At 43.3% G+C, this 27378-nt stretch overlaps 1 protein-coding gene across 2 annotated transcripts; it reads left to right on the plus strand.

Moving 5' to 3' along the window:
* The first annotated feature begins 1436 nt into the window (after window positions 1-1436).
* LOC123086841 (BTB/POZ domain-containing protein NPY4) lies at window positions 1437-8088 on the plus strand. Of its 2 annotated transcripts, none has more exons than XM_044508660.1 (5): window positions 1437-1690; window positions 2936-3406; window positions 5255-5324; window positions 5958-7142; window positions 7230-8088. In XM_044508660.1, exons 2-5 carry the CDS (start codon window positions 3345-3347, stop codon window positions 7815-7817), a joined length of 1905 nt encoding a protein of 634 aa, XP_044364595.1. In that variant the 5' UTR covers window positions 1437-1690; window positions 2936-3344; the 3' UTR covers window positions 7818-8088. The 2 variants fall into 2 exon arrangements, with proteins under 2 accessions (XP_044364595.1, XP_044364596.1); XM_044508661.1 differs by lacking the exon at window positions 1437-1690 and adding an exon at window positions 1824-2213.
* The last annotated feature ends 19290 nt before the right edge of the window (window positions 8089-27378 follow it).

The following is a 27378-nucleotide window of genomic DNA, read 5'->3' on the forward strand; positions in this document are numbered from 1 at the left end:
TGACACACCCTGAAAAGCTAGACAACGGATCTGGCCCCATGTGAAGAGCCCGGATCCAGGTCAGATCGAATCTTAGGAAAACTCCCCTGACACCGATGTCAGATCGATCCCTAGAAGAATGCGAGAAATCCCTCCTGAGATGTTAGATCGGATTTAGAGGCTCACAATATCAGATGACCAGCATTCAGTCCATGATCGGATCTGGGAGTCACGTGGAAAGGTCGGATTATTTTGACCAACCCACCTTGTCGCTAATGATGAAGATCTGACCGAGGTCCTCACGAGCGGCTCAGACAAGGTTGACGACATGGACGAGGAGGTCTGTGAGTCTTCGGGCAGCCTACCGACGGCCACCACACCCACTGGCAAGTGGACATCAACCTCCACATACGTCATCTATATGGTAGATACTCCACACAACCCGGGGGCAATACAAACGACGGCGGAGGCGGTGACGGCAACGACAGTAACAACGAGAATAATAACAACAAGGGCAATATTGCCAATCCCAATGACAATGCTGAAGAACCGGACAACAACCTCGGTGCCGAGGACATTGGCATCCCAAAGAGTCGCTTAACAGCCCCAACCACGACGCGTTGAGGTAAGGTTGGTCCGCATGTCCAACAAGATAACAAACGAGAAGTGAAGACTTTCGGAAGAGCAAGAGTATATGGGCGACCGCTGGAACGAGCTCTTCCAAGCCTAGGAAGTGTTCAAGGCCAAGTTGAAGCAGACGACGAACAATAAAGCACCACCTAGCTACTACAAGAACCTGATGAAAGACCTCGATGCCACCGCCGACGAAAGTGCAACATCCCAGCGCCAGTGGGCCAAATTGCACAAGCATGCCGAAAACCGACCTCCCCCTAACGGTTGAAGGCATGGTACAAGCATGCACGCCCCAAGGCGTCGGACCGACGACGCAATAGAAATGCCCCATCAGTTGGCATGGGTGGTTCAAGCAGATGCCCTTCCCCACCCGAGGTCCCAGCTTCTCGGACCATCTATCAGGCCAAATACTGTGATCAGTGAGACTGCACCAAGTACGGGGATGTGGGCAATTCTGATGTGCGTCACATCATCGCCCCGTACCCGAGGTGTTTCACAGATGAAGTCATTGAACATAAATTCCCACCAGGCTTCAAAATTGTGAATGTCCAAAAATACAACGGGTTGACTGACCCCTCGGTCTTGATTAAGGATTACCAGCATGTTTGATTTTCATCCCGGAGAAAAAGTGCCTGGCCTGAACGGTGCAACACTCCCCACACACAAAATGAGACCACATATATTCTCAAGAAAACGAGACTGCATAAAAGAATCCACCAAAACTAGAAGGACAAGCAGAAAAAAAACAGGATTATAATTATAAACGCAGTTGTGTGGAACCAGTGGAGAAAGGGAGGGGCAGCAAGAGAACAATTAGAGGGGCAGAACAGTCCATTCGCAGAGCCCATGAACTAGGCTTTGCCACCCCACCCCGGCACCCCCCACCAGTTTTTCTCAAGATAAAAAACCAAATCCATTAGCCCTGCGTTAGAGCAGCAGCAGCAGAAGCAGGCACCACCAAACTCAGCTCGCTCCGCAAGAAAGACACTCTCACCAGCGGCGGCCGGGCGGCGGATCGACGCCAAGAAACTCAAGCGTTGTGCTTGATCGCATCCACCCAACTCACAACTTTTGTGAGGTAATTATAAGCCCCTGCCAGTTCTTCTTTTCCCCCTTCAAACAAGGTTTGGATTTTTGTTCTCTGTCTATCGTGAGTTCAGCAGGCAAGCTCGACGCCGCCGCGCATTTTTCCCGTCCAATAAGAGATGAAATGGTGTATTATTGAAGTGTTTATTTCTACGCTACTCCGACAATGAGTTGGAGGAGTGTATCCAGTAGTGGTGGTGGTTCGGTGGGAATGTTTCTTGGTGTTGGTTTGGTCGTTTCCCCTGTCCTAAAAAGCTGCCTTTTCTTCTGCGCTTTTCTGTTGGTTTCTGCCAACCAAGGCCTTTCTTTCCTCCCATCACTGGTTCCCTCCCTTCCACCTCCGTCTGATGAGAAGCAGAGGAAGAGGCGGCGTATTCTCCTCGCCGGGTCCACTGTCTAGGGCCGTCGAGATCGGACGGAGCCTTCCTCTTCCCCCTCCGCCGCCAGGCGTCTCCTTCCGCAGCCCCGCGCAACAAAGATCTTCGTCGCCCTCCGCTGATTCATTTCTTTTGCTGGTGACGGATCCCTAACTCGTTTCGATTGATTTATTCCATGCAGCCGATCTAATCCCAACGTTTAGTCTGTCCCCAATACACCCATTTTTTCTGTCGCGGATTTGTTTGCAGTTTATTTTCTAAAAGATTTTTCTAAGGGTTCTGTTGATCATCCTTTCCCTTTGTTAGGCACTACTGAACTGAACTTGCGTTCTTTGTTAACTGAAAGTAAATTGCAAATTATTCTCTTTCTTTTTTCTGTAGCACGAGGTAAAGTGTGATTTTTTGTTGAGACATGTGCCATTATTTGTCAATCCCGGTATTACAGTTTTTGTGGTATTTTTTATACGAGAAACTTCATAATCCTATGTTCCATTTTCCTATTTCGGATTTATTATAAGGTCTTTCCTCCTTAGCCAAAATTTACCTAGAAAAATCAGATTATGTCAATTTCTTTATGCACATTTCGATCTTGCTGCCAACCAAGAGGAGAAGCAACCCCTCCAAACCAGTGGTCTACGGATTGCAATTCTATAACCACTGTTTGACTGCCTACATGTGCCACACCCTTAAATTATTCTCATCTTGCAACCTGTCTGTGCCATTCATGTTGCTTGCTTGTGATTTTAACCAAGATAAGATTCCTCCCCTCACTGGTGCTTGTTCCCATGGTCTCCCAACATTGCATCACCGATTATTCCCGCTGTCCCCTCACCTCAAGATGCTGCCCTTGTGCTCTGCAGGTGCTGCCCCTTACTCCTCTCCTTGTGTGATCCAGCTTGGACGAGGAGGAGTCCTTGTTGCCGTTGTGCTCTCCCGGACCCAGATCTTGATGCAACTGCCGGCTAGTTTACTCATCTAGAGGGAGGGAGGTCTGCTTGGGCTCTTGACCTGATTTGATTTGGTGGGGGCTCTGCCGCGGTTCAAAGGGGGACAGTTGGGCGTGGATCTTTATCACCAGTTGTTGGTGTTGTCCTTTCAATGGTGGCCACCGGTTTGGTACTTTGTTGATGGGTCAAGTGTTGTGGGTTTGTTAAGGCGTTCCTTCTTGGCTCCCATTCGGTGGTGACTGGTGAGGTAGGGGAAAGTAGAAGAGCTAGAGAGAAAGCAAAAAGGGGAGGAGATTTGCAGGCTGTTTCTCGGTGTGGCACAATGAAGCATATGAAGCTTGGTTCCAAGCCGGATGTCTTTCAGACAGAGGGCAGCAATATCAGGTTAGTTGATTTGCTTCTGTTCTTCCTCAGAGTTTCTTCAGATTCTGTTGACATTTTTACTTCATCTAGTCCTTGCTCTCCAGTTTAGTACCAGTCCTGTTGGACGACGGCAACAATTTTGTGGTTGGGATTGTGAGATCTGTTCGCTTGAGAGAGATTTGGCTTTAGTATGCGTCTTCGTTCTGCAAATTTGCCAGAATAGAGGGGATCGTGTTTTGGTTGTTTCTTGAAATAAATTCCAAGTAAAGAAGTCGCTAAAGGGGGCCAATCATACTGGTTACTGGTCATATGCGATCAGCAATTAATTAGCTCTGTGGTGGGGAATACTGGCCTTGATCTGTAGTTTCCTGGGCTCCATTTCGTAAACAGGAAGAAAAGGATGTGAGCATGCTCCATCGGTGCCATTTCTTTGATTTCAGTTACTAGTATGAGTTTGGGAATCTGCGCAAAACGTCCAATCATTGTGAAGTATTGACATTACTGTTACAAATTTACACTATGAAACCTTTTATATTTGGGTAAAACTAGATAGGTATATATCTATATAATATGTACAGCTATTATATTCGTGTCATGTTTAGCAACTAAATTTTAAAAGATTTACCATGCGGATTGGATTGCTTTCTCATTATAACAATGTTCACAAAATTGGTTGCCTAGCATGCCTCCTAAGTCCTAGCTGTGATGCATCGTATCTTGACATTCGGATGGCTAACTATCCAACTGATGTTCTTTATAGGTTAATTTTTCCTTAATTCCTGCTAGTGGCATATGTTCTTAAGCTCCTCTGTACTTTGAGGGCATGTGCAGATTTAATGATTGCAATGCTTTTCTTAGTTTGTTTAGTGTTCATTTTTAATAATTGAGCTAGTTATTGACCTTGTGGTCCATCTTGTAGATTGAATTCTTGGAGCTCAATTAAGTTCTCTTTGCCTTGCTATGTACTCCCTCTGTAAACTAATATAAGAGCGTTTAGATAACTAAAATAGTGATCTAAATGCTCTTATATTAGTTTACGGAGGGAGTACAATTTATTTAATCATTGGTCCTGCGCCAGTTCAATTAGTTATATTACTTGTCATACGCAATACTACTAGACTAGATGTGAAGTTGCTTTCCACACCTTTCTCCAGCGTTGCTTGTGGTACTTTGCTTAGGTAAATGGTCTGTCACTCGCTGTCTTACTTTTAGCTGATTCAGTGGGTTGGGATTTTGTTTCATTTTTCATTTTTCATTTGAGCTCTCCATTTATTGTTTTTTGTGGATTTACTTTGCCATCATTGTGATCTGTAACCAATTGTTTGTGTGCAACATATGTGACGATCTTTTTGAGAATTATAGTGGGCCCACTTTTATGAACTGTGCCATTTCCACACATAGTGTGATCCGGTAATCTGCCCATATCCTCACAGTTGTCACCTTTGTCATTCTCTTGTAATGATGTGCGAGATGTGAGTCTTCGTGTCCTGACTGATATACTGTTCATTGAATAATGACATGTCATCACTACCATCTGCCCCTTGTATAACTCATGCCTAGGTAATATGCTAGTTGCATAGTACAGCTATGACATGTGTACATACACATAAAAACACAGGAGCAGGAAGGTAGTGGCCTAGTGGGAAAATGTAAATACGGGCATATATCGATATATGCGGCCTGGAATTCTTTCAGTACTGTTTTTAGATCTGTTGTGGTTATGTAAAGACCTTCAATTCCAATGATGCACCTGTTTTATTTGAAAATTGACCTGCATTTTTTTTGCATCTCATCAGTTTCTATATTATGCTTTGCCTCTATTTATACTAAATAGCTTTGACGCTAGTGTTGTGTTAACGTGCTTTTCAGGTTTGTTGCAACAGAGCTGGCAACAGACATCGTTATCTCCATAGGAGATGTCAAGTTTTATCTTCACAAGGTATCGACTTCTTATCTGTATAAATTGTTGCTTTCATGCTGTGACATTGCAGTGACATTTTGAGAAGAATTCATAATACTAATATTGGCTATTAAGCATGAACTAATTGCTAAGGCTCTTTCCTAGAGCTGTTAAAAAATTATTTTACCAGAATTGCTACTGGTTTATATGACTAGCCTTTGGTGCAGAACACCTAATTATAAGCTACACTAAGGTTGACAAGATGACCCCTTTTTGTTCATTATGCTTTATCAATTGGAGCATTACATCCTTTGTTATTTGTACATACACTCCTCGATTAAGCACAACATTTCAGAACTTGGTGGGTCTTCTACAGTGCACAGTTATATCATTTACAAATGATTGCTTCAACCTAGAAATTGCCTAATGGCAAAAGAAAAAAAAAAGGAAACATGAAGTGCTTTCAAGCTTTGGAAGTCTCAGCTGTCTATGTTTAGCAATTACTCCTACCATATACTCTTGTATTGTAATTTTGCAACTGAAGGAACTGTTTATACATGCACTTTATGCAGTATAATAGAGTAGAGCTTAATAAGTTAGCATCTGTTTTTTTACCAGTGCAGCTTTACTTTATTATATCTAAAATAATTGAGCTGTGCACATTATTTGCAGTTCCCTCTTTTGTCAAAGAGTTCACGGTTGCAAAGATTAGTAGCTTCAAGTAACGAGGAAAGCGACGATGAAGTGAATATATCTGACATTCCTGGTGGTTCTTCTGCATTTGAAATTTGTGCCAAGTTCTGCTACGGCATGATTGTAACACTCAATGCATATAATGTTCTTGCTGCTCGTTGCGCAGCTGAGTACCTAGAAATGTTTGAGACCATTGACAAAGGAAATCTTATCTACAAAATTGACGTGTTCTTGACATCGAGCATTTTTCGCACCTGGAAAGACTCAATCATAGTTCTGCAAAGTACGAAGTCATTGCTGCCATGGTCTGAGAATTTGAAGGTAATCAACCACTGCATTGATTCTATTGCATCGAAGGCGTCAATTGATCCGTCAGAGGTTGAGTGGTCATACACCTACAACAGAAAAAAGCTCCAATCCGAGAATGGTGTTGATTCTCACTGGAATGGAGTCAGGATGCAACAGATGGTCCCTAAGGACTGGTGGGTTGAGGACCTTTCTGAACTTGAAATGGATTTGTACAAGCGTGTGCTCCTAACAATCAAGGCAAAGGGAAGAACACCTGCTGTAGTTATTGGAGAAGCACTAAGAGTCTATGCATTCCGACGGCTGTTTGGTTCCCTTGAAGATGCCGTGAGCAATGGAATTGATTGCACAAAACGTCGTGCAGTTCTCGAAAGCATTGTATTTCTGCTGCCCACTGAAAAAGGTTCAGTGTCATGTGGTTTTCTTCTCAAGTTACTAAATGCTGCATGCTTGCTGGAATCTGGTGAGTCTTATCGTGATAACTTGGTAAAGAGAATAGGCACCCAACTGGATGGTGCTTCAGTTCCAGACCTTCTTATACCAGCAACCAGTGCTGAAAATGGCGTGTATAATGTCGACGTGATCATGGCAATAGTAGAGCAGTTCATGTCACATCATAGTGATAATGGTAAAATGACTTTTCAAGATGATGATGAAATTGTGGAAGTCGAGAAGTTTGCTTCTGTTTCCAGCACGTCAAAGCTGGCAGTTGCAAAGCTGATCGATGAATATCTTGGTGAGATCGCTAAAGACCCTAACCTGCCTGTTCTGAAGTTCATTGCACTTGCTGAAATGGTGTCTGCCTCGTCCCGACAAATGCATGACGAACTATACCATGCCATCGACATGTATCTAAAGGTAATATTTTTCGCATACATCTTCTATTTCCAGTTAGTATGTCTGCTGTTGGGAGTTTGAAACTTACATGCAATTCCATGCTTACAGGAGCACCCCAGCCTATCAAAGAGCGAAAAGAAGAGATTATGTGGATTGATGGACTGCAAGAAGCTGTCCCAGGAGGCCTGCATGCACGCGGTGCAGAATGAACGGCTTCCTCTGCGTGTGGTTGTGCAAGTTCTCTTCTTTGAGCAAGTCCGAGCATCAGACGCTTCTGCCAGGAGTGACTCTGGAGCCGACCTTTCATCTGCTGTTCATTCGCTTCTTCCCAGAGAGAATGGCAACTCGTACGGCAGCTCCAGGTCAGCGGCCACAACAACAACGGAAGAGGAAGGTAGTGGAGTCCCGACATCCAGCGACATCAATTCTTTCAGGTCGATGCGGCTCGCCAACAACTGCGGTGGCAGCGAGAGGAGCAGCACCAGCAGCGACATCAACAAGAACGGCGAAGACAAGAGCACCACCACCGGCAAGGCGAAAGTGATGCTGATGCCGAAGATGCTAAGCAAGCTCTGGTCTGGGAAGGCGCACGTCGGTGAGAACAGTAGCTCGGACACGTCGGAGAGCCCCGGATCCGCGAACCCGGAGGAGGTGAAGTCCACACCGTCACGGAACACGAGGCAATCGACGTCCTAGTGGCTGGTGCTGACAGTATCATAGCACACGTAGTTTTTCGCTGTCATTGCTTTGATTTTTTTGCTTTACACGAGAGTAGCAATCTTAAAATGTGGAATACTACAACTGACTGCCCTGTCGCCGATGATGTTTTTGTAGCATTTTATGCTAGTAAACTGGTGTAGCCCGTAGAGGTCTGGTCATTGGTGTTCAGGAACACATTTCACAAGATAAAACTGTAATTGTTTTTGTTTTCGGTGGCAATATAAAAGGAAGCCTTTTTTGGAGGAGATAGACTGGCAGAGTAGAGAAAATCCATGTATTTTAGAATCCTCTGTCAAAAATTCAGTTCATACATACTGCCTGGCAACTGTGAATTATCTGTTGATGAAGCTATTGGAATTTATGTGTTGATGAAGCTATTGGAATTTAGGTGGAGCATTAGTTACTTTTGTTTATCTGAAGTGCAAATCTAAGCATTCACATTGCTTCGGATTGTTCACAAAAAAATTGATTTTTTTTTTGTGACAAACATTTACAAAAGTTTCAAGTGTTTGCAAAAATTCGTCATGGAATCACATTTCTAGAAGGCGTGACAAAAAAACAAAATCGATACTCTGAAAATGCTACTTTCAAAAGCATTTTGGAGGACTGGTTTTGTTTTTTTACCATGCCTTATAGGGATGTGATTTCATGAAGATTTTTTGCAAGCACTTGAAATTTTTGTCAATGTTTCACAAAAAGATTCTGTTAGCACCAGTTTCAAGTCTAATCAAACAGTCATTCCATCAAGTTTTATCCAAAACCCTTTTCCTCTAGGGTTTTCCTACAGTCCACCTTTTCCTCTGGCGGCGCCGCCAGAGTCCACGTGGTTGCTACGTCTTCTCGCTGGATCTCGCCGGCGATCAAGTCTGCAAGACGGGATCAGTGATCTGGGCGCATGGAGAACATCGGTGACGGGGATAGTGGAGCGGGGGGTTCGAAGGAAGGTCAGGGGATAGGAAGTAGCGGGGATAGAGACAAGGCTGCTGGAGGGGGTGAAGGCCATGATTTCGATCTACCTGAAGGAAGTCGTGAGCAGGATCGGGAGGTGAAGGAAGATGCTGCAAGTATAGAGGAGGAAGAAGAGGCAGGATGGGACCATTATGGCCCAAACCCTGATCTAGAGGACGCCTTTGAAGGACTGAATCTACATGGAGAGGAGGAAGAGGACCTGGATCTCTCGGGAGAGGTGGATGAATTGATCAGTGAGGTTCATTGGCTTGCCCTATTTAGGGTTCATACTTTGCGACCGTTCAGTCACGCGGCGCTGTTGAATTCCATGAGAAACACCTGGACATGTGCACAGGGTGTCACCTTCAACATCAAAGGGCCGAATTTGTTCCTTGCTCAATGTCACTGTTTGGGAGATTGGAAGAGGGTGATGGAGGGAGGACCGTGGCTTCGTCGGGATCCCGTTGTGTTAGTTGAGTATGACGGCTTCACTAATGTGGCAGACTGTGCCCTTAATATGTATCCGCTGTGGGCGACAATCAAAGTCTTGTCGGATGGTCTCACGAGGAAGAAGGAATTAGCAGAGAAGGTTGCAAAGAAGGTCGGGGATCCACCATTTGCAGTGGTGGTAAATGAAGGGAAGATTAACCCCTCAAATTTTCTGAGAGTGAGGGGTTTTGTGAATGTAAACCGGCCATTGGTGAGGTTTGTACCTATCACCTTGAAAGAGAGGAAAAAATACCCCGTAAGGTATGAGAAGCTGCTGGATTTCTGTTTTTATTGTGGTTGTATGGGACATGTCGTGGAGGAGTGCGGGGATGGTATACATGACCCGGCGAACTATGAGTGGGGGGGGGGGTCTGGTTACACTGGAGTAATGACTCTGATGGTGCAAATGATGGTAAAGGAGGTAGGGGTGGTGCTTGGTCGAATACAACAGGGAGAGGAGGGGGTACTTTTGGTGTCGGTAGAGGAGGGGGAGGAGTGGTGGAAGAGGAAGAGGGGATAGAGGTGGGAGAACTGGGGTAGCAGGAGGTCGTGGGAGGGGAGTTGACACAAGGGAGGCTGATATGGATATTTCTCATGACCAATGGGGGGAGATGGTAAAAGTGCTCGGAAGAGACTCATTAATGCGGATGGTTCAGTAAATATTAGAGGGAAACACTTGCCGCACCTTGCTGGGAAAGTATCTAACACTGTGATGTTGTTGGAGAACGGAAGTGGGACTGAAAGAAGTGGTGATGGAACTCCCCAAAATGCAACACCCGACAGGGTTCCTATTGTGAAGAGAAGAAAGCAGGGTGAAGAGAGGGGGGAGGAGAAAATGTCTTAATGACAATGAATACGGCGGCCTCCGGCGAGGAGGGCCACCAAGCCCAATGAATCTTCTGAGTTGGAACTGCCGAGGAGGGGGGAATACCTAGACGGTTCGAGAAATAACGACCATCTCGCAGTCGCATTCCCCCACGTTTGTATTTTTGTGCGAGACGAGGCAAACAACGAATAAGATGAAGAGACTCAGGAGCAGACTTGGCTTGAAGGGTTTTGAAGGAGTAGATAGCATTGGGATGAGTGGTGGACTAGCTCTGTTTTGGCACGAATCTTGCAATATTAGCATACTGGACAAGGACGACCGGTACATTGATGCTATAGTGTGTGTTAATCCGGACTCTGGGCAATGGAGGCTTACTTGTGTTTATGGAGAACCGCGGGTTGAAAATAGACACATGATGTGGACAAAACTAAAGAACCTTAAGAGTGTCAGTAATCATCCATGGTTAGTGGTCGGAGACTTCAATGAAGCTCTCTGGGATTTTGAGCACTTATCAGCGACACTGAGACCTGAGGCTCAAATGGTGGCATTCATAGATACATTGGAAGTGTGCGAGTTGGTGGACTTGGGGTTATCGGGGATCCCCTTCACATATGATAATAAACTAAGCGGCAATAATAATGTTCAAGTTTGTTTGGATAGGGCAACAGCGACAAATGCATGGAGAAATCTTTTTCCTTTATGCTCTGTTGTGCACGTGGTCTCCCCATGTTCTGATCATATAGCCCTAGTGCTAAAGGTGAACCGGAAACGGATCATTCAGGACCAAAAACTAGGAGGTATGAACTCTTTTGGGAGCGAGATGTGAACCTCCCAAAGGTCATCAAGGAGGCCTGGGATTCGGTGGGGGCTGTAGATAATCTGGAAATGCTGCAAACAACGCTGCGGAAAACTATGGCCACCCTTGGAGCATGGAGTAATAAGCGGTTTGGTAATGTTACGCGGGAGTTGGCTAAATCTAGATCGCAGCTAGAAGAACTCATGCATATGAATGCGGATCGGCGGGAGATAAGGAGGATTACGGATAAGATGAATGAACTGATTTATCAAGAAGAGATGCTCTGGATGCAAAGATCGAGAATCTCGTGGCTCAAAGAAGAGGATCACAATACCAAATATTTTTAGAGTAAAGCGGTTTGGCGCGCAAGGAAAAATAAAATTAGAAGTCTCATGGATAGTATTGGCAACATCCATATAGACTTCGTTGAGATGTCCAGGATGGCCACGGAGTATTTCAAGAGAGTTTTCTTAGCGGATCAAAACCTAGAAGCATCAAAGGTGCTTGACCGGCTGGAAGCAAGGATTTCGGAGGAGGATATGAAAAACTATGTGTCCCCTTTAGTGAGAAGGAGATTGAGGATGCGATGTTTCAGATTGGTCCCTTAAAAGCACATGGCCCGGATGGTTTTCCAGCTAGATTCTATCAGCAGCATTGGAGTACGCTCAAGAGCGGTGTGGTGGCGGCGGTTAAGGAAATTTTCGATACTGGGATTCTGCCGAAAGTGGTAAATTCAACTTCCATTGTTCTTGTGCCCAAAACTCCTAGCCCAACCATGCTCACACACTATAGGCCTATAAGTCTCTGCAACGTTATATACAAGGTCATTTCTAAATGCTTGGTAAATCCTTTGAGGCCCTTGTTGGATAATATTATCTTCCATGAGCAAAGTGCTTTTATACCGAGCAGGCTAATTACAGATAATGCCCTAGTGGCATTTGAGTGTATTCACCACATTAAGCAGGAAAAGGACCCCACTAAGAGTTTTTGCGCGTATAAACTTGATCTCTCAAAAGCATATGATCGTGTGGATTGGTCGTTCTTGAAGCGAGTGATGCAAAAGCTGGGCTTCTCTCATAGATGGATGGACTGGATAATGTCATGTGTCACGTATGTGAGTTACTCTGTCAAACTAAATGAAACCCTCTTGGATTCATTCGCACCTTCACGAGGTCTTCGGCTAGGCGATCCTCTCTCACCATTTCTATTCTTATTTGTGGCCGATGGGTTATCTTCTCTCCTTAAGCATAAGGTTGCAACTGAAGAAATTACTCCTGTTAAAGTGTGTAGGCGGGCTCCTGGTATCTCACACTTATTGTTTGCGGATGACACATTATTGTTCTTTGAAGCTTCAAAGATTCAAGCAGAGGAGGTGAAGTCTGTGCTAGAATTGTATAGTAAAGCTACCGACCAAAGCCTGAACTATGAAAAATGTTCAATCCTCTTTGGGAAAGCATGCCCAACAGCTATCCAAGAGGAGATTAGGGGGGTGTTGCGTGTGTCCAGCACGGTCTTTGAGAAAAAGTACTTGGATCTTCCAACGCCAGATGGTCGTTTGTCGAAAGGACGGTTCCAAAACCTTCAAATGAGCTTAACAAAACGCTTGGTACAGTGGGGAGATGGACTTTTGGCGCAGCCAGGAAGGGAGGTCCTCACTAAACCTGTAGCGCAAGCCCTTCCCACTTATATTATGGGAGTTTTTAAACTTCCGCTCTCTGTTTGTGACGAGCTCACAAGAATGGTCGGGAGCTAATATTGGGGTTCGACGCTAGGGAAGAGGAAGGTTCATTGGCGCTCGTGGGATAGGTTGATGCAACCGAAGAGTAAAGGAGGAGTTCATTTTAGGGATTTCCGACTTTTCACCCACGCTATGTTGGCTTGACAGGCCTGACATCTTATCACTAGACCACACACTCTTTGTGCGCAGGTTTTGAAGGCCCGATATTACCCGGATGGTAAACTCAAGGATATAGTGTTTAGTGGGAATGCATCTTCTTCATGGCAGTCGATTAGCCACGACCTGGATTTGTTAAAGAAGGGGATTCTTTGGAGAGTAGGAAATGGCTGAAGCATCAGAATTTGGCGCGACAACTGGATCCCTAGACCATTCAGTTTCAAACTGATTACCACTCAGGGCACATGCAGAATCAGGTTTGTGGCGGATTTGCTTAATCCTAACGGCTCTTGAAATCTGGCCTTACTTCTAAAATTTGAGCATCCCCGAGACAGGAGGAAGACATCATTGCTTGGGGGCCAGACAAACATGGTGTGTTCTCTCTGAAAAGTGCCTACAACTTTGCGTTTAAAGAGGTTTATCGACATGCAAATTCGGCCTCCAGTTCGGCCCCGGATGGTAGACAAAAAGTTTGGCAGCTGATATGGAAATCTGACATATCCCCTTCGGTCTGTAACTTTGCTTGGAGGGTGGCAGTTGACTCCTTGCCAACCTGGCAGAATAAGCACAAGCGAGGGCTGGAAACATTCGAGCTCTGTCCGCTTTGTGCTACAGAACTTGAAGATAATTTTCATCCATTTTTGTGGTGCCCTCTTGGCCAGAATTTATGGCATACAATGGTGAATGTTTGGTCCCTGCCAGATATCAATATGGTAGAGCACACGGGGAAAGAGTGGTTGTTGCATGCGTTGAATCCTATGTCTGATGTTGATCGATCCATGCTACTGATGACCTTGTGGCATACTTGGTTTGTCCGGAATGAGGTGGTCCACCATAAACCCCCACCTCCGCTTGAGTCCTCGAAAAGGTTCCTGGTGAGCTATCTCGGTTCCCTGCTAGGACTTAAAACTGATATATGCAACTATCAGGGTAAGGGTAAAACTCCTATTGATGCACCAGTGGTGAGCTCCAGAGATTCCATGCATATTGGTCGATGGAAATTGCCGGATGCTGGTTGGGTCAAGTGGAACACAAATGGATCGGTTGGTCAAAATGGTAGTGCTGGTGCTGGCATGGTCCTTAGGGACGACAAGGGAGCTATTATTTTTTCATCGTGTCGAGCGCTTTTCTCTTGCAGAGATGTTGGAAGCGGAGCTATGTGCATGCATGGAAGGTCTCTCTTTGGAGATCCAACGCACCGAGCTACCAATTATTGTGGAGATGGATTCTATGGTTGCCACGAAGATGATTCAGGTGCAAGAAGTGGATAGATCCTTGTATTCGGCCATTGTAAGAGAGATTCAGTATCTTTTGAGTTTACGTAGATCTTGTATTACTTTTGCTAGTCGGTTTTAGAATATGGTTAGCGATAGTCTAGCTTCTTATGCGAGGATTGAAGGTAGAATTATGACTTGGTTTGGTTCAGGACCTTCAGTAGCTGTAGAGCTAGCCCTTGCTGATTGTAACTCCAATGTTTCTGAGTAATACAAGTCTTTTATCCGAAAAAAATTCAGATTTTTTTTTATTATTTTACTGTTTACCAAGCTCATTTGAGCTCTGGAGCAGAAGTACACTTTAGCTGTAAGAACATCTACAACCAAACTCTAAGCATCCGGGCGGACAACCCGCCTTGACCAAGAAACGCAACCCAAAAGGCACAAATAATATGTGTCGCTCGTTGTGAGCATTAAGTCTCCGATCACTCACTAGCGTAGGACATGGGCCTGCTCATTACCGAGCGAACCGTTCTGACAAGTTTTAGGAAAACCTTGTAGATCCCCTAAAAAAGGGAAAACCTTGTAGAAAGTTCTGCATATTTTTTCTTTTATTGTTTTATCCTCTTTTTTCTATGTTTCTTTTTATTTTTTAACATAATTCACAATTTTGAAACTTTTTCACGTTTTTTTAAATGCTTTAAATTTCAAAATTGTTCACAATTTCAAAAATACTTATAATTTTAGAAAATATTCACAATTTAAAAATGTTCATAAATTTCAAAAATTGTGAAAATTTCAATAAATGTTCTAAAATTTCTAGAGAACATTTTTTGTATTCATGAGAACATTTTTTGAATTCATGAACTGTTTTGAATTTGCGAACATTTTTTAAACCGTGAATTTTTATTGTATTCATGAACAAAAAAGCACGAAACATTTTTCAAATTTGAGAACTTTTTCGAATTCATAATTTGTATTAATTGAAAATGAAACAACTCGAAAATAAATTCGCCTACGCTCGCTCTCACTCACTCGAGAATACTCGCTTATGCGGCCTAGGCCCATCGCCCATGTAGCACCTGCCGACCTAAGCAACGCGACACTTTTCTCGCTCGCTGCGAGGGATATAAAGTAGTCCAACCGGACCCTCCAAAGCCGGTCTATATGTCTGGGCTCTCCGACACCCCTCAACCCATATGTGGGGTGGATTGGGGACGCCTAGACATGTCCGCCACGTCGGACAAACGGGCGAGACTCACGCCAAAATCGATCGGTCTATTAAGGAGATCACTGGTTTGGTGATGCCAAATTCATGTCACTGCTCCAGCGAGCCATTCGAGGGGCCAAATCCCACTATCTAAACTGGACGATGAGGGAGAACCCTAGCCGCACCCATTTCCTCCTTTCCCTTTGATTCGCCTCGCCACTTCTTACCCTGTACACTTCCCCTTTCGCTCTGACCTTGTTGTCCGCCATGATCTTGCAAAAGATCACCTATTACAAAAGCCTCACACCTGAGCGCTGGGCGGAGATCTCGCAGGAGAAGCGTGACGCTGAGGAATGTCACGCCGCAAGCCTTGTGGAGAAGGGCGAGGCAAAGGAGGATGCGAAGAAGGAGGCAGCTGCTACCTCTTGAGCACTGCGTTGGTTTCCCTTGAAGAGGAAAGGGTGATGCAGCAAAGTAGGTAAGTATTTCCCTCAGTTTTTGAGAACCAAGGTATCAATCCACTAGGAGGCCACACACGAGTCCCTCGCACCTACACAAACAAATAAAATCCTCGCAACCAACACAATAAAGGGGTTGTCAATCCCTTCACGGTCACTTATGAAAGTGAGATCTTGATAGATATGATAAGATAATATTTTTCGTATTTTTTGTTAGAAATATACCCTAGATGCAATAATAAAATGGTTATTATTGTATTTCCTTGTTCATGATAATTGTCTATTGTTCATGCTATAATTGTATTAACTTGAAACCGTAATACATGTGTGAATACATAGACCACAACATGTCCCTAGTAAGCCTCTAGTTGACTAGCTCGTTGATCAATAGATGGTCATGGTTTCCTGACCATGGACATTGGATGTCATTGATAATGGGATCACATCATTAGGAGAATGATGTGATGGACAAGACCCAATCCTAAGCATAGCACAAGATTGTGTAGTTCGTTTGCTAAAGCTTTTCTAATGCCAGTATCATTTCCTTAGACCATGAGATTGTGCAACTCCCGGATACCGTAGGAGTGCTTTGGGTGTACCAAACGTCACAACGTAACTGGGTGGCTATAAAGGTGCACTACAGGTATCTCCAAAAGTGTCTGTTGGGTTGGCACAATTTGAGACTGGGATTTGTCACTCCGTATGACGGAGAGATATCTCTGGGCCCACTCGGTTATGCATCATCATGAGCTCATTGTGACTAAGTAGTTGGTCACGGGATCATGCATTACGGAACGAGTAAAGTGACTTGCCGGTAACGAGATTGAACAAGGTATTGGGATATCGACAATCGAATCTCGGGCAAGTAACGTACCGATTGACCAAGGGAATTGTATACGGGATTGCTTGAATCCCCGACATTGTGATTCACCCGATGAGATCATCATGGAACATGTGGGAGCCAACATGGGTATCCATATCCCGCTGTTGGTTATTGGCCGGAGAGTTGTCTCGGTCATGTCTGCATGGTTCCCGAACCCGTAGGGTCTACACACTTAAGGTTCGATGACGCTAGGGTTATTAGGAAGATTTGTATGTGATTACCAAATGTTCTTCGGAGTCCCGGATGAGATCTCGGACGTCACGAGGAGTTCCGGAATAGTCCGAAGGTGAAGATATATATATGGGAAGTCATCATACGGTCACTGGAAATATTCGGGGGTATACCGGTATTGTACCGGGACCACCGGAGGGGTTCCGGGGGTCCACCGGGAGGGTCCACCTGCCCCGGAGGGCCTTATGGGCTGTAGGTGGAAGGGAACCAGCCCCTAGTGGGCTGGGCGCCATCCCCCTAGGGCCCATGCGCCTAGGGTTTGGGGGGAACCCTAAAGGGGGCGCCCCCCTTGCTTGGGGGGCAAGCCCCCTCCCCCTTGGCCGCCGCCCCCCTCTAGATCTCATCTAGAGGGGTCGGCCCCCTTCCCCCTTCTCCCTATAAATAGAGGGGCGAGGGGAGGGCTGCAACACCACATCCAAGGCGCAGCCCCTCCCCACCCCAACACCTCTCCTCCTTCGCGTGAGCTTGGCGAAGCCCTGCCGAAGAACTCCCACTCCATAACCACCACTCCATCGTGCTGCTGTTGGAGCCTTCTTCCTCAACCTCTCCCTCCTCCTTGCTGGATCAAGGCGCGGGAGACGTCACCGGGCTGCACGTGTGTTGAACGCGGAGGCGCCGTTGTTCGGTGCTTAGATCGGATTCGGCCGCGATCTGAATCGCTACGTGTACGAATCCTCCAACCGCGTTCTTGCAACGCTTCCGACTCGCGATCTTCAAGGGTATAAAGATGCACTCCCCTCTCTCTCGTTGCTAGTTACTCCATAGATTGATCTTGGTGATGCGTACAAAATTTTTAATTTCTGCAACGATCCCCAACATTTTTATGATAAAGATGCAAAGTAAACAAAGCAAAATAAAAACGGTGCAAGAAATAGCTTGTTGATGGAAGATTAATATGATAGAAAATAGACCCGGGGGCCATAGGTTTCACTAGTGGCTTCTCTCGAGAGCATAAGTATTACAGTGGGTAAACAAATTACTGTTTCGCAATTGACAGAATTGAGCATAGTTATGAGAATATCTAGGTACGATCATGTATATAGGCATCACGTCCGAGACAAGTAGACCGACTCCTGCCTGCATCTACTACTATTACTCCACACATCGACCGCTATCCAGCATGCATCTAGAGTATTGAGTTCAAAAGAACAGAGTAACGCTTTAAGCAAGATGACATGATGTAGAGGGATAAACTCATGCAATATGATATAAACCCCATCTTGTTATCCTCGATGGCAACAATACAATACATGCCTTACTGCCCCTACTGTCACTAGGAAAGGCCACCGCAAGATTGAACCTAATAACCCACAAGTATAGGGGATCGCAACAGCTTTCGAGGATGGAGTATTCAACCCAAATTTATTGATTTGACACAAGGGGAGCTAAAGAATATTCTCAAGTATTAGCAGCTGAGTTGTCAATTCAACACACCTGGAAACTTAGTATCTGCAGCGAAGTGTTTAGTAGCAAAGTAATATGATAGTGGTGGTAGCGGCAACAAAAGTAAAGACAACAAAAGTAATGTTTTTGGCATTTTGTAGTGATTGTAACAGTAGCAGCGGGAAAGTAAATAAGCGAGAACCAATATATGGAAAACTCATAGGCACCAGATCAGTGATGGATAATTATGCCGGATGCGGTTCATCATGTAACAGTCATAACATAGGGTGACACAGAACTAGCTCCAATTCATCAATGTAATGTAGGCATGTATTCCATATATAGTCATACGTGCTTATGGAAAAGAACCTGCATGACATCTTTTGTCCTACCCTCCCGTGGCAGCGGGGTCCTATTGGAAACTAAGGGATATTAAGGCCTCCTTTTAATAGAGAACCGGAACAAAGCATTAGCACATAGTGAATACATGAACTCCTCAAACTATGGTCATCACCGGGAGTGGTCCTGATTACTGTCACTTCGGGGTTGCTGGATCATAACACATAGTAGGTGACTATAGACTTGCAAGATAGGATCAAGAACTCACATATATTCATGAAAACACAATAGGTTCAAATCTGAAATCATGGCACTTGGGCCCTAGTGACAAGCATTAAGCATAGCAAAGTCATAGCAACATCAATCTCAGAACATAGTGAATACTAGGGATCAAACCCTAACAAAACTAACTCAATTACATGATAAATCCCATCCAACCCATCACCGTCCAGCAAGCCTACGATGGAATTACTCACGCACGGCGGTGAGCATCATGAAATTGGTGACGGAGGATGGTTGATGATGACGACGACGACGAATCCCCCTCTTCGGAGCCCCGAACGGACTCCAGATCAGCAATCCCGAGAGGTTTTAGGGCTTGGCGGCGGCTCCATATCGTAAAACGTGATGATTTCTTCTGTCTGATTTTTTTCTCTCCGAAAGCAAATATATAGAGTTGGAGTTGGCGTCGGAGGGCATCCAAGGGGCCCATGAGGTAGGGGGCGCCCCCCACCCTCGTGAGAATGGTGTGGGCCCCCTGGTCTTCATCTTTGGCGAGGATTTATTATTATTTTTTCTAAGATGTTCCGTGGAGTTTCAGGTCATTCCAAGAATATTTGTTTTGTGCACATAAAACGACACCATGGCAATTCTGTTGAAAACAGCGTTAGTCCGGGTTAGTTCCATTCAAATCATACAAGTTAGAGTCCAAAACAAGGACAAAAGTGTTTGGAAAAGTAGATACGACGGAGACGTATCAACTCCCCCAAGCTTAAACCCTTGCTTGTCCTCAAGCAATTCAGTTGACAAACTGAAAGAAAGAAAGAAAAACTTTTACAAACTCTGTTTGCTCTTGTTGTTGTAACTATGTCAAGCCAGCATTCGAGTTTTTAGCATAGATCATAACTAACCACATTTGCAATAATTCTCAGGTCTCATGATTACTCATATGAATAGCATAATCAACTAGCAAGCCATAATAATAAATCTCGGATGACAACACTTTCTCAAAACAATCATAATATGATATAACAAGATGGTATCTCGCTACCCATTTCTGAGCCCGCAAAACATAAATGCAGAGCACCTTTAAAGATCAAGGACTGACTAGACATTGTAATTCATGGTAACTGAGATCCAATCATAGTCATACCCAATATAAATTAACAGTGATGAATGCAAATGACAGCTGTGCTCTCCAGCTAGTGCTTTTTAATAAGAGGGTGATGAATCAACATAAAAGTAAATGGATAGGCCCTTTGCAGAGGGAAGCAGGGATTGGTAGAGGTGCCAGAGCTTGGTTTTGAAATAGAGATAAATTGTATTTTGAGCGGTATACTTTCATTGTCAACGTAACAACTAAGAGATGGCGATATCTTCCATGCTAAACACATTATAGGCGGTTCCCAAACAGAATGGTAAAGTTTATACTCCCCCTCCACCAACAAGCATCAATCCCTGGCTTGCTTGAAACAACGAGTGCCTCCAACATACATCAGGTCCCAGGGGGAGTTTTGTTTGCAATTAATTTTGATTTAGTTTGCATAAAGCATGGGACTAGGCATCCCAGTGACCAGCCATTTTCTCGTGAGTGAGGAGCGGAGTCCACTCCTCTTGAGAATAACCCGCCTAACACGGAAGATAAGGACAGCCTTGGTTGACACATGAGCTATTCGAGCATACAAAACAGAATGTTTATTTGAAGGTTTAGAGTTTGGCACATACAAATTTACTTGGAACGGCAGGTAGATACCACATATAGGAAGGTATGGTGGACTCATCTGGAATAACTTTGGGGTTTAAGAGATTGGATGCACAAGCAGTATTCCCGCTTAGTACAAGTGAAGGCTAGCAAAAGACTGGGAAGCGACCAACTAGAGAGCGACAACAGCCATGTACATGCATTAAAATTAATAAACATTGGATGCAAGCATGAGTAGGATATAATCCACCATGAACATAAATATTGTGAAGGCTATGTTGATTTTGTTTCAACTACATGCGTGAACATGTGCCAAGTCAAGTCACTTAAATCATTCAAAGGAGGATACCACCCCATCATACAACATCATAACCATCTCAATAGCATGTTGGCACACAAGGTAAATCATTATAACTCATAGCTAATTAAGCATGGCACAAGAAACTATGATCTCTAATTGTCATTGCAAACATGTTTATTCATAATAAGCTGAATCAAGAACGAGGGACTCGTCATATTTACAAAAACAAAAGAGGTCGAGTTCATACCAGCTTTTCTCATCCCAGTCAGTCCATCACATATCATCATAATTGCCTTTCACTTGCACGACCGAACGGTGTGAATAATAATAAGAGTGTACGTGCATTGGACTAAGCTAGAATCTGCGAGCATTCAATAAACAGGAGAAGACAAGGCAATATGGGCTCTTGGTTAAATCAACAATAATGCATATAAGAACCACTTCAACAATTTAATTATGGTCTTCTCCTACTGACCCCCAAAGAAAAGAAAAGAAATAAAACTATTTACACGGGAAAGCTCCCAACAAGCAAAAGAAGAACGGGAAATATTTTTGGGTTTTCTTTTTAATTATTACTACTACAGCAGAAAAATAAACTACTAGTAATTTTTTTGGTTTTTCTTAAGGTTTAGCAAACACACAAGAAGAAAGCAGGAAAGAGAAAATAAACTAGCATGGATATTACAGTGAAAAAGTATGAGCACCGACATCTAGCAATGAGTGTGTGTGAACATAAATGTAAAATACGTACTCCCCCAAGCTTAGGCTTTTGGCCTAAGTTGGTCTATGGCCACGGCTGGCCTGGCGGATATCGATAATAATAGTTGTTGGGGTCATACTGTGATGAGAAAGAATAGTTGGGATCATACTGATGTGCAACGGTTATCACGTGCTGAGCTGCAGCATGGAGTCGAGCTGCCTCCGCTCTCCTCTCATACTCTTCTGCCTCCTCTCTGGTAATAACATATCTTCTTTTTGTCTGTGAATCAAAGAAGGCAGGAGCAGGGAGAGTAATACGGAAAACACATTGTTTATCAAAAATTAAACGATATAAGAGAGGTGATTCAGACCTCTCGACAAACTGATGCGAAGCCATAGAGTTATAATCTAAATATGCAGGAGGCAACTCCGTATCACCCTCACGAATGTCTATCTCAAGAAAATGAGCTAAGCGGGTTGCATAAATTCCTCCAAAGAAATCTCCATTATGTCTATTATGATGCAACCTACGAGCTACAATGGCTCCCATATGATAAGATTGGTCTCCTAACACACCACTCCTAAGAATGCTAAAATCAGGGACACACATGTGACATGCTTCCTCCTTAGCATTTATGCATCTACCAATGAAGAGAGCAAAATAACGTATGGTAGGAAAGTGAATGCTCCCTATGGTAGCCTGCGTTATATCTCTAGATTCCCCTACAGTTATACTAGCAAGAAAGTTTCTAAATTCAGATTTAGGGGGATCCCTAATACTGCCCCATGATGGAAGTTTGCATGCAAGAGTGAAATCCTCTAGGTCCATGGTATAAGATTTGTCATAAAGATCAAACATAACTGAAGGAGAATTACGCGAAGATGAATACTCAAACCTCCTCACAAATGAACTTGTGAGATCATGATACTGGGGGCATTTGTTAGCCTCAAAATCCTCAAGACCGGCATTGCGCAAATATGCTTTGAATTCTTCTTTAATTCCCGCACGGTCCATAAAATTTTCCGACGGCCATTCGCAAGGCCGTACTGGAGCGTCTCTTGGTGGATCCTCGTCAGCATCGCGCATAGCAATCCTAGGTCCTTGCTTCTTAGAGGAACCACCTTGGAACATCTTCCTAAGCATATTGTTTTTCTCTGAAAAGTTCTGAAATTTTTAGTAACTTCAAACAAAAGTAAACCAACTTCAATAAAACTGATAGCAACTACTCCTGCAAGTGCCTAGAGCATATATCAAGCATTAGAACTACTTAGAACCATATAAATTTGACATGCAAGCTCAAGAACATGGTCACCTATGCAGCACAAATTTGCAAAGAATAAAGCACTAGAACAAAAACTAATTTGACCAATGGAGGAGTCACATACCAAGGACCAATCTCCCCAAGCAGTTTTGCGAGAGGTGCTTTGAGCAAGGAGATCGAAAATCACAACAAAAGTGGATGGAACTCGTGCTTGAGTTGGTTTTACGGGTTTGTGTGAGACAAAGGAAGAAGATGGGTGCTGGGATAAGTGGAGGAGGGCCACCGTGGGCCCATGAGGCAGGGGGGCGCGCCCTAGAGGGGGGCGCCCACCACCCTCGTGGTCAGGTGGCAGCTCCTCCCACGGTAATTTTTGCACAGTAAATCCTCAAATATTCCCGAAAAAATCATATTAAATTGGCATGGCATTCTGAGGACTTTTATTTTCGGGATATTTTTATATTGCACGGATAAGTCAGGAAACAAACAAAAAAAATACTATTTTTACTTTATTTAATATAAATAACAGAAAGTAAAGTGGGGTACAGAGGGTTGTGCTTCTAGTTTCATCCATCTCATGCTCATAAAAAGAATCCACTAACAAGGTTGATCAAGTCTTGTTAACAAACTCATTCCGATAATCATGAAACCGGAGAAATTTCGAATAACACTAAGTTACCTCAACGGGGATATGCACATCCCCAATAATAAGTATATCATATTTCTTTTTGACATTAGGAAGAGGAAATTCAAAACCTCCAATTATAATCGATGGAATTTTTCCAATGGAGTTGATGTTGATACTATGAACTTGAGGTTGTTTCCTCGAAAAGTGTACCGTATGCTCATTACCATTAACATGAAAAGTGACATTGCCTTTGTTGCAAGCAATAACAACCCCTGCAGTATTAAGAAAAGGTCTTCCAAGAATAATAGACATACTATCATCCTCAGGAATATCAAGAATAACAAAGTCTGTTAAAATAGTAACGTTTGCAACCACAACAGGCACATCCTCACAAATACCGACATGTATAGCAGTTGATTTATCAGCCATTTGCAAAGATATTTCAGTAGGTGTCAGCTTATTCAAGTCAAGTCTACGATATAAAGAGAGAGGCATAACACTAACACCGGCTCCAAGATCACATAAAGCAGTTTTAATATAATTTCTTTTAATGGAGCAAGGTATAGTAGGTACTCCGGGGTCTCCAAGTTTCTTTGGTATTCCACCCTTAAAAGTATAATTAGCAAGCACGGTGGAAATCTCAGCTTCTGGTATCTTTCTTTTATTAGTAATGATATCCTTCATATATTTAGCATAAGGATTTGTTTTGAGCACATCAGTTAATCTCATACGCAAAAAGATAGGCCTAATCATTTCAGCAAATCGCTCAAAATCCTCATCATCCTTTTTCTTGGATGGTTTCGGAGGAAAAGGCATGGGTTTCTGAACCCAAGGTTCCCTTTCTTTACCATGTTTCCTAGCAACAAAGTCTCTTTTATCATAATGTTGATTCTTTGATTGTGGGTTATCAAGATCAACAGTAGGTTCAATTTCTACATCATTATCATTACTAGGTTGAGCATCATCATGAACATCATTATTAATACTTTCATTAGGTTCATGTTCATTACCAGATTGTGTTTCAGCATCAGACATAGAAATCTCATTTGGATTATCAGGTGGTTCAGCAATAGGTTCACTAGAAGTTTGCACGGTTCTATCATTTTTCTTCTTCTTCTTTTAAGAAGAACTAGGAACATCAATATTATTTCTTTGAGAATCTTGCTTGATTCTCTTAGGGTGGCCTTCAGGATACAAAGGTTCCTGAGTCATTCTACCAGTTCTAGTAGCCACTCTAACAACATAATCATTTTTCTTACTATTCATTTCATCAAGCACTTCTTTTTGAGCCTTAAGTACTTGTTATACTTGAGTGGTAACCATAGAAGCATGTTTGCTAACAAGTTTAAGTTCACCTTTAATATTAGCCATATAATCACCCAAGCATCTAATCATATAAGCATTTTCTTTTAATTGCCTACCAAAATAAGCATTGAAGTCGTCTTGCTTAAACATAAAGTTATCAAACTCATCCAAGCACTGACTAGCAATTTTAGTAGGAGGGACTTCACCTTTATCATATCTATAGAGAGAATTTACCTTTACTACCTGTGTCGGGTATCGGGATGAGGAGGTTCTTCAATAAATAAAAAATTAAGATCATATGTTTCTTCAACAGGCGGTGAATTAAGACCATGTATTTCTTCAATAGGAGGTAAATTCTTAACGTCTTCAGCTTTAATACCTTTTTCTTTCATAGATTTCTTTGCCTCTTGCATATCTTCGGGACTGAGAAATAGAACACCTCTCTTCTTCGGAGTTGGTTTAGGAATAGACTCAGTAATTGGAGCAGGAGCTGGCTCAGGAGGTGCCCAATTATTTTCATTTGTCAACATATTATTCAATAAAATTTCAGCTTCATTCGGTGTTCTTTCCCTGAAAAGAGAACTAGCACAACTATCCAAGTAATCTCTGGAAGCATCGATTAGTCCATTATAAAAGATATCAAGTATTTCAGGTTTCTTAAGAGGATGATCAGGCAAAGCATTAAGTAACTTGAGAAGCCTCCCCTAAGCTTGTGGGAGACTCTCTTCTTTAATTTGCACGAAGTTGTATATTTCCCTCAAAGCAGGTTGTTTCTTATGAGCAGGGAAATATTTAGCAGAGAAGTAATAAATCATATCCTGGGGACTACGCACACAACCAGGATCAAAAGAATTAAACCATATCTTAGCATCACCCTTTAATGAGAACGGAAATATTTTGAGTATATAAAAGTAACGCGATCTCTCATCATTAGTGAACAAGGCAGCTATATCATTTAACTTAGTAAGATGTGCCACAACAGTTTCATATTCATAGCCATAAAATGGACCAGATTCAACCAAAGTAATTATATCAGGATCAACAGATAATTCATAATCCTTATCAGGAACACATATAGGTGAAGTAGCAAAAGCAGGGTCAGGTTTCATTTTATCTCTAAGTGATTCTTTGTTCCATTTAACTAATAACCTCTTAAGCTCATATCTATCTTTGCAAGCTAAAATAGCGGCAGAAGATTCCATATAAAAAAGATAGCCCTTAGGAATAACAAGCATATTTTCATCATCACTATCATCATCGTATTCAGATTCAATAATCTCTTTTTCTCTAGCCCCAGCAATTTGTTCATCAAGAAATTCACCAAGGGGCACAGTAGTATCAGGCATAGAAGCAGTCTCATCATAAGTATCATGCATAGCAGAAGTGGCATCATCAATAACATGCAACATATCAGAACGAATAGCAGAAGCAGGTGTAGGTGTCGCAAACTTACTCATAACAGAAGGTGCATCAAGTGCGGAGCTAGATGGCAGTTCCTTACCTCCCCTCGTAGTTGAGCGATAGATTTTGGTTTTTGGATCTCTCAAGTTCTTCATAGTGTCTAGCAGATATAAATCCCAAGTGACTCAAAGAATAGAGCTATGCTCCCCGGCAACGGCGCCAGAAATTTGTCTTGATAACCCACAAGTATAGGGGATCGCAACAGCTTTCGAGGGTAGAGTATTCAACCCAAATTTATTGATTCGACACAAGGGGAGCCAAAGAATATTCTCAAGTATTAGCAGCTGAGTTGTCAATTCAACCACACCTGGAAACTTAGTATCTGCAGCAAAGTGTTTAGTAGCAAAGTAATATGATAGTGGTGGTAGCGGCAACAAAAGTAAAGACAGCAAAAGTAATGTTTTTGGTATTTTGTAGTGATTGTAACAGTAACAGCGGGAAAGTAAATAAGCGAGAACCAGTATATGGAAAACTCGTAGGCACCGGATCAGTGATGGATAATTATGCCGGATGAGGTTCATCATGTAACAGTCATAACATAGGGTGACACAGAACTAGCTCCAATTCATCAATGTAATGTAGGCATGTATTCCATATATAGTCATACGTGCTTATGGAAAAGAACTTGCATGACATCTTTTGTCCTACCCTCCCGTGGCAGCGGGGTCCTATTGGAAACTAAGGGATATTAAGGCCTCCTTTTAATAGAGAACCGGAACAAAGCATTAGCACATAGTGAATACACGAACTCCTCAAACTATGGTCATCACCGGGAGTGGTCCCAATTATTGTCACTTCGGGGTTGCCGAATCATAACACATAGTAGGTGACTATAGACTTGCAAGATAGGATCAAGAACTCACATATATTCATGAAAACATAATAGGTTCAGATCTGAAATCATGGCACTCGGGCCCTAGTGACAAGCATTAAGCATAGCAAAGTCATAGCAATATCAATCTCAGAACATAGTGGATACTAGGGATCAAACCCTAACAAAACTAACTCGATTACATGATAAATCTCATCCAACCCATCACCGTCCAGCAAGCCTATGATGGAATTACTCACGCACGGCGGTGAGCATCATGAAATTGGTGATGGAGGATGGTTGATGATAACGACGGCAACGAATCCCCCTCTCCGGAGCCCCGAACGGACTCCAGATCAGCCCTCCTGAGAGGTTTTAGGGCTTGGCGGCGGCTCCGTATCATAAAATGCGATGATTTCTTCTCTCTGATTTTTCTCTCTCCGAAAGCAAATATATAGAGTTGGAGTTGGCATCGAAGGGC

This window comes from Triticum aestivum, chromosome 4A (genome assembly GCF_018294505.1).
Source record: "Triticum aestivum cultivar Chinese Spring chromosome 4A, IWGSC CS RefSeq v2.1, whole genome shotgun sequence".
NCBI lineage: Eukaryota > Viridiplantae > Streptophyta > Magnoliopsida > Poales > Poaceae > Triticum > Triticum aestivum.